Raw genomic sequence first — 7,925 nt, 5'->3', positions numbered from 1 at the left:
CCCGTCCGTGGGGAAGATCGCTGAGCGAGTGATTCGGAAACGACTAGCCGAGTTCGTCAACGAACGAGGGGTCATCCCCGATGAACAGTTCGGCTGTCGCCCCCAACACTCCACCTCCGAACAACCCTTCCGAGTAGTAGAATTAGCCGCAAAATCAATTGAATTGAAACAATTGACTGGCGCGGTATTTCTCTACGTTGCCAAAGCCTTTGATACCGTCTGGCATGATGGACTTGTTTACAAGCTTCATCAAGCAGGCGTGCCGCTGGCGATGGTGCAGCTCATTCATTCCTTTTTGGATGCCCGTACGTTTAAAGCACGCATTGGTCACGCCGGAATCCCCTAGGGCTCTGTGCTCTCCCCGCTCCTATACGCGGATTTTACCGCGGTTATACCCAAACCCCCTCGAACTAGCCTTGCCATCTACACAGACGACACGGCTATCCTTGCACGCTCCAAAACACCGCATCTCCTAACCTTCTACTTACAGGGGGCCGTTGAAGCGCTGGAGGAGTGGTGCAAACGTTGGCTCGTTACAGTCAGTCCAGAAAAGAGCACGGCGCTTCTTATCTCGAAAAGACGTATTGGGCTAGCAGGAAATGTCACGATGTTCAACCGGGTCATTCCTTGGCGGAGCCAAGCAAAATACCTAGGTGTCATCATCGACAAACGCCTGACTTTTATCCCGCACATTGACTACGTCGTAGCCAAACTGAACGGGATAAAGGGTTCGTTGTCTGCGCTAATCGGCAGGCGCAGCAATATATGTCAATCAGGAACAAGTTGTTGCTGTATCGCACAATCATTCGCCCCACCATGACCTATGCTTCAGTGGCATGGAGCTACCAACCGTCCAAATCCCAGTTCCATCGTCTGGAAGTCATCCAAACGAAAACCCTTCGACAGACTTTCCAAGCCGCCTGGTTCGTCAGAAACACCCAACTGCTCCGAGAGGCCCATCTCCCGAAACTGAAGGAATTCCCACACGAAATCACTCTCCGATCCTTCAGGAAAGCTGAAGAACACCCCAACCCCCTGGTGCGAGAAGCCGTCGACTATGAGTTCGACGAAGAAGCCCCCCCTCAGTCGCAAGCGACCCCGTGGGGCGCTGCTTGAGGACCAAATCGGCAAATAACACCACCTGCCGTCTCCACCGACCGGCCGTCCCCAGTCACCCCCACACGCCGACCGCATTAATTAATTATACCACTGTGGGTCCATCTTCGGATTCATCCCAATGAAATGAAATTAGAGATGGATTATTAAGTTCAACATGGTGAGTCATCAGAAGCTGACAATAGACGTGTCAGACAATAGCGTAACATGCACACTTTAGAAGGGGGTGGTTTTTATATTTTTTTATTTTTAACGCAAACAATAACACGGAGAAACAAACTTAATTGAACTGGTCAACACGCTAGCACGAATGCGAATGAATCTATTAGCCACTAATCTAAACAGGTACCCTTACGCAGGTAGAAAGGCTTACTATGACAGAGAAACGATGACGTACACCCAGTGCCGAAACCAAAGAATATTTAGGTATAGGCGAACCTTGCGTTAGGCGCCCCTCCCCTACACATAAAAATGCAATTTTACAGAACAGTTTTATTTATATTTTTTAATAAGTATGCAAAACAGATACTATGATAAAATATAAAAAAAAGAAAAAAATTCGAGATTATACATATAGGTATATAACATGTATAAATCTATAAATATTATATAAGTTCAAAATAAAATCAACATTAAAAAACCTGTCGCACCGGTTACATGTTTCTGAGCTTCCGTCCAAAATAAAAAAAGATTAATATGACATAATTCTTGGTATAGTTTTGGAAATTTCATTCTACCCTATAAAATTTTCTTGACGATAACGAGACGGACAGTAGTACAATGGTAAGAAATATTTATGGCTCACACCAGTTCACTCGAACTTGTCTGAGAATATTTGGCAGGTAGTTGTACTCATAAATAATGCTCATTTCCGTTCATAAGTTTCTAACATCTGGGGATTACTTAAGTTGTACATATCTCTTGCTATTGTACTACTGTGCGTCTCGTTATTGCCAATAAAATTTTATAGGGTACAATGAAATTTCCGAAACTATACATCATAATTTTTGGACGAATTTGGCGCCCCTTGTCGTTGGCGCCCCTAGGCAAGGGCCTACTCGGCCTATAGCTAGTTTCGGCACTGCGTACACCTCTGAGGGTGCGCGCATCTCTTAAATTTGAAAGTGGACTTGGCCCAACTTACTTTGTGCTTCTACGCAGATTTACAATTGTGTTGATCTTACAGTGAACGATGTCTAACGAGTTGTTGTAATACTGGTTGCATATGTGATTTTGAGAATAGGAACTTTATTCATTAAAGCAGTGACTATGTATTTAACTCTATACTCACTGATTAAAGTTATAATCATTTTCACTTCTATGTGCATTTATACACCACAATTTGTATAAACAATACTTAGGCCATATAATATACCGGGTGTCCCACGTAACACTTTCAGGCGCAGTAAGGTATACATATATATAATATGTATGTAAAACTAAACCTTTTCGTTTTAGAGTTTTATAGATAAGAGTGTAAACATAGGGGGTAATTTCACGTTGAATTTGAGAAATCGCAAGTGCCGTTGTTATGATAATTGCGATGACAGTTGTTGCGATTCAGTAGTTGGTGTAGAAAACCTGTAATTTGATAGCTGGATACACTCATATTTAATCAAAAGAGGAAAGTAAAGAAAAGAGTAACCCAGTAATATTTCACATACTAGAAAGGAGTTTATGGATGTAATAGGTCCGATGAGGGAATTTAATGTGTAATGCCCTAAAATAATAAGAAAAAGATATCACCTACTAATAACACGAATATATAAATAAATAAAATAAAAAAGATTAGCCATATTAAGAGACATGCGGATTTCTACCCAAAAGATAAGATTGTATTAAAGTTATCAAACGACCTGAGAAATAAAATTGTTTGAGTTTAAACGTATGTATAACACGATTATTATTATCTACACAGTGAAAGGATTTTAAAATGTCGAGCTGAGTGAAAATTGTAGGGGTGCTAGAACCATGAACAATTAGAAAATTTTAACATGTACTGTGAATTTACAAACAAAACCAAATTACACGTGTTGATGGAATAGTTAAATTTTTGCGCATTTCAGATTAGAAAATCGTTAATAAACTGATACCGCTTTAATTCACAAAACTTACTTTTTTAAGACCTGTACTATTTTATAAAAAAAAAACTAGACAAGTGACATTGACATGAACGTTTTATTCCTATTGTTGTTCATTGATTTATGAAAACTTGATTTACTCATCTTGTCCAGTTTTTTTTTTTATAAAATAGTAAATAATATCCCCATTTTTTTATTAGTAAGCTCATTCTCTACAAAGAAAAGTTATTTTAGAGAACAAGACCCCAAGAACAATACGAGCTTTAAAAAATTCAAAGTATTGTCGTACAGGAATTTCAAACTTGACTCTTTATTGTGCTTTATACCGTCACATTTATTAATCTACGGTAAGAAGACAACCCACAATTCAGAAACCGTCTGTTGCTCAAATTGTATTGAGTAATTGTCAGGCAAGGCAACCCTGGCAACGTAACAAAACTAAATTTCCTAGTGTGCATGGACTGGTGAACTAGAAAATAATTGCGCCAAAACACTATCAGAAATTTGCTAAAATTTGCAATTATATAGTGGAGAATCAGATAAATTTAAAGTGGTCTGAACTTTTATGTTATGCTAATTAATACAATATGTTTTGAAATTTATTACGGTCTTAACCCAACAGTGACCACAAGTTAAATATCAATAAGTTAATTCACACCTAACCTAGTCAGTATGATACGAAGCATGGTCAACAGTATGGTAACATTTACCAAAAGCGCGCAAACAAGTAAGTATCTTTTTTTAGTTACTATAGAAATCATATTGGTCATAGGTCTTATTAATGGTTTTTCTTCAAATGTAAAAAATCGTACATTAGATGTGGAAGTGAACCGTATGGTTTGGGTTGACATGGAGGTAAGGTACTTTCTAAATCCTAATTAGTCACTCAACTTTTTGAGTTTTAGATGACTGGACTAAACGTAGGAACGGACAAAATAATGGAAGTTGCTTGCATTATAACAGACGAAGACTTAAATATAGTAGCTGAAGGTCCAGATCTTATCATTCATCATCCACAGAATGTATTAGACAACATGAATGAATGGTGCAAAAATCAGCATGGAAAAGTAAGGCAGGTTTATACACATACATAATTGTTAAATTATGAAATTGTAGAGTGGTTTAACAGAAGCGTGTTTGCAATCAAATCTAAGTTTAACACAGGCTGAAGATAAATTACTGGAATTTATATCAGATTACGTGACTGAAAAAGTGAGCCCCTTAGCTGGAAATAGCGTTTATATGGACCGTCTATTCTTGCGAAAATACATGCCCAGGTTACACGAATATTTGCATTATAGAATAATTGATGTGTCAACAGTGAAAGAATTATGTAGAAGGTGGAATCTTGATGTATATAGATCTGCTCCAAAGAAAGGAATGTCGCACAGGGCTTTGTCTGACATCAAAGAAAGTATAAATGAGTTGAAACACTATAAAAATAATTTTTTCAAACAATCATGAAGTGAACTTAAAGTAGGCTTATAAGTTTAATAGTTGTAATCTCAGCGAAAAAATTGAAAGCGGCGTTAATAAAAAATAAATGTAATTAAAGGATTAAGTCACCAACCAAAGTTGCAATGTAATGTTATTCCACTTTGGTCTTTATATACCTTACTTAATTAAAGTCTGTGTACATAGGCATCACAGTATACATGCGTTCATTAGCCTGTTTATATAAATGCAATAAAACATCACATTATATAAATAATTTAATTTTATTTATAGATTGAGGCTATACATTGTTTGAGTCTGCTTAAACTTTTCAATTTTTCTAAGGATTTTGTCATGTCATTATGTACCCAAGATTTGTACTGATAACTGTCTTAGACTTAGAATAGTATAATACAACTTAATTTTAAAGAGTGCCCAATACTGTGCCACTGTTACTGTAAATTTCCTAATTTTTGAACTCTCTTGGCAAATTCTTTGACTGTATACCGATTTTACGCAACACTGTGACATAACGCGAAAAGCACCCATTCTAGCACTGGTTTGCAGAGTATGTTCAATCCCTCTCATTAAGTCATTGGTTTTTAAGATGAGCAGCATTTGTCTATTTACTTTATCTAAGACTCCAGAGATTTGAGGCAAAATATTGGGAAATTCTCGCTGGAATAAATCTTTTTCACTTTTTGTTGGTTTTTGCCTGAAAACAACATGATCAAATTTAATCCAATAAAAAACTATTAATTACTTATCAATTCCTTTTAAAATAGTATCCCATGTGCGCCCTGTTACCATACATGCAAAAAGTCCATACAGGTCCCCTTTAATTCCTAAATTGGCGCTGTGTTGCCTCATTGCCTTCCGGTCTCGATTTAAAATACTCAACCAGAAGTTTGCATATTCAACTCGAAATTCATCACTTAAATTCTTAGAACATAATGTAATTGACTGTGAAATGGTGTTATTTAATATACTCACTGCATATAATCCATGGTCTAGAAGTATTATATCACAATCGCCCCTTTCAGATTTTCTTACAAAAATATTTCCTGGATGGGGGTCACTATGTACAAAGCCATTAATAAATATCATTTGAGAATAAAGCTTTCCTAATTTGTCAGAAATCTCAAATGGGTTAATATCATGCTCTTTAATGTAATTTAAATCATTAACTTGACCACCAAAGATGAAATCCATAGTTAAAACTCTTGAAGTTGTCAAGTCCCACCTTACTTTAGGCACATGCAGCCACTCAACGTGTTGAAACATTTTGGCAATTTTTTCCGCATTGTGCCCCTCTTGTTCAAAATCCAGTTCCTGAGGAATATTCTTTTTAGTTTCATCAACTAGCCACTGAAATTTAAATTCTGGGAAGACCCAACTCATTATTTTCACTAGATATTCCATAGTTTTCATGTCAATTTTAGCGTTTCCTTGTACATAAGGGTGTTGGACTTTTACCGCTACTACTGATCCATCGTGAAGGGTTGCTTTGTGTACTTGAGCTAAGGAAGCAGTTCCCAGGGGTTCTAGTTCAATAGTTTTAAAAATTTGTGAGGGCTGAAAAAATGAATAAGAACCTTTGGAAAATCAGTAGGTCACATACCTCTTTTTTCAGATCTTCCCTAATAACTTTATACACATCTTCAATGGGGTTTGTTGGTGCATGACAATGTAGTATTTTCATTGTCTGGACATACTCAGATGGTAGTAAATAATCTAAGGCAGCAATATGCTGCCCAACTTTAATATATACGCCTTTATTCGTGCAACACAGCTGTAGTAATTTTTCAGCACTTCTTTTATGACATACTGACTTCAGTGATTTATATTCATCCGAACTTTTCTCTAGACCTTTTCCATACAAATCTCTTTTATAAATAACACCAATCTGAAATACTGTTACCGCTGCTCGACTTAGTCTTACAATCCCAATTGAATTTAGCTGATATTGATTTCCATGAAGACTAGCAAGAGTTCCAATCGTGGCACCTCCAATCACTGTATACTTTAGAAGACGTCCAAGACGTACGGCCGACATAATTATTATAGAAAATATTTCACAGTTCTACACGTTGACTACTTTTAAAAAAGATTTATCAATTAAAATTCGAGTTGCTTCGCAGGTACCGTTAATCACATCTAGGTGCATTATTTCCACCGTGAAAGCGCGATGCGGAAATTTTGGTTTGGTTTTTAGAAAATAATTAGAAATAACGCTTTCTTTCTGCGTTTGGATACTGACCCACTTTAAGTTTTCGTTGTCACATGTGCTCATCCTGTGCACTCTCGTGTCAATGTTATTTTTGTAGGTTACGATTGTTGAAAGGTCAAGATCATAGTTGTCAAGGTACGATATGCCCCGAATAATGGGTTGCATACCCACTATAGGTACAGAGTGTGTAAATAATAGTCATCCTATATTTGCAATGTATTTAGATATGATTTAGATCGATGGATTTATGAATAAGGACACAAGCTTCGCTCATTTTAGTATTCATGAAAATCAGTGGACAAAGTTTAGAATTCCTACACAATAAATGCGAAATGCCCATTTTAGCAAATCTGCTGTTAAGAACAGCTCCAAATTCCAAAGATTTATTGTGCTTCTGACAGAGCTTTGGTGATGGAGTTTTGTTCTAGCTGTGGTTTCCTGATTTAAAAGTTAAATTTCCCTCCGAGAAAAATAAACGCCACGAAACCGTATTTAAAAGGTAAAAATCGTTCCAAGAACGTTGGCAATAATTCGTGTATTCACATTCGTAGCGGAATGTAACCTTCAGTTTTGTTTTGTAGGGTTTGGAATGTTGTACAGGTAGAATTTGAGACAGGAGACACCCTTCTCGTTTTGTGGCGTTTCTGAAAACACTTGTTAAAAGGAGGGTATTTATAGTTTTAAATTTTGTTTGGAACTTTACGAAAAGGCAATTCTTAAAAAAATAAATAAATAAACCGCACTGTGATAATTCAAACATCCCGTCTTAAATTGATATGTGAAAAAAAGTTAAAAAACGCGCGAAAATTTCAAAAATTCAAAAATTTGGCCTTAGTTGTGATCGTCAAAAAAAATGGAACCCTACATTGTGTGTAACGTTTCAATTTTGGCGAATAAGATAAACGTTCCATTTGATTTGTTTCGTTTCATTCCTTATTTTGAGAAACGAAGGGGAAAGAGAGAGGGGTTGCTTTAACGACATCGTTGCACTGCCAAGCCAATGCACTGGTACTCCCACCCCGCGTGAAAGAAGATTCGGAAGTATCGACTTTGTAGGGAGAGAG

General features: G+C 36.9%; 2 protein-coding genes across 4 annotated transcripts; one reads left to right on the top strand and one right to left on the bottom strand.

The window, feature by feature from the left end:
* The first annotated feature begins 3,640 nt into the window (after positions 1-3,640).
* Positions 3,641-5,397, top strand: LOC135126879 (oligoribonuclease, mitochondrial). Of its 3 annotated transcripts, none has more exons than XM_064053081.1 (4): positions 3,641-3,891; positions 3,943-4,052; positions 4,103-4,264; positions 4,314-5,397. In XM_064053081.1, the coding sequence occupies exons 1-4, from the start codon at positions 3,870-3,872 to the stop codon at positions 4,659-4,661; spliced, it is 642 nt and encodes a 213-aa protein (XP_063909151.1). In that variant the 5' UTR covers positions 3,641-3,869; the 3' UTR covers positions 4,662-5,397. The 3 variants fall into 3 exon arrangements, with proteins under 3 accessions (XP_063909151.1, XP_063909152.1, XP_063909150.1); XM_064053082.1 differs by having other exon boundaries at positions 3,641-3,924; positions 4,015-4,052; XM_064053080.1 differs by having other exon boundaries at positions 3,642-3,924; positions 3,970-4,052.
* LOC135126878 (aarF domain-containing kinase 1) lies at positions 4,897-6,969 on the bottom strand. Its single transcript, XM_064053079.1, has 4 exons — positions 6,253-6,969; positions 5,625-6,206; positions 5,395-5,573; positions 4,897-5,346 (listed from the first exon to the last, which is right to left on the bottom strand). The coding sequence occupies exons 1-4, from the start codon at positions 6,685-6,687 to the stop codon at positions 4,992-4,994; spliced, it is 1,551 nt and encodes a 516-aa protein (XP_063909149.1). The 5' UTR covers positions 6,688-6,969; the 3' UTR covers positions 4,897-4,991.
* Positions 6,970-7,925: the final 956 nt, after the last annotated feature.

Source organism: Zophobas morio, unplaced genomic scaffold (genome assembly GCF_036711695.1).
Source record: "Zophobas morio isolate AGI-343-1 ecotype UQ-CSIRO unplaced genomic scaffold, CSIRO_AGI_Zmor_V1 ptg000011l, whole genome shotgun sequence".
Classification (NCBI taxonomy): Eukaryota; Metazoa; Arthropoda; class Insecta; order Coleoptera; family Tenebrionidae; genus Zophobas; species Zophobas morio.
The sequence above is the reverse complement of the archived record's forward strand: the minus strand, read 5'-3'. Positions and strand labels throughout refer to the sequence as shown.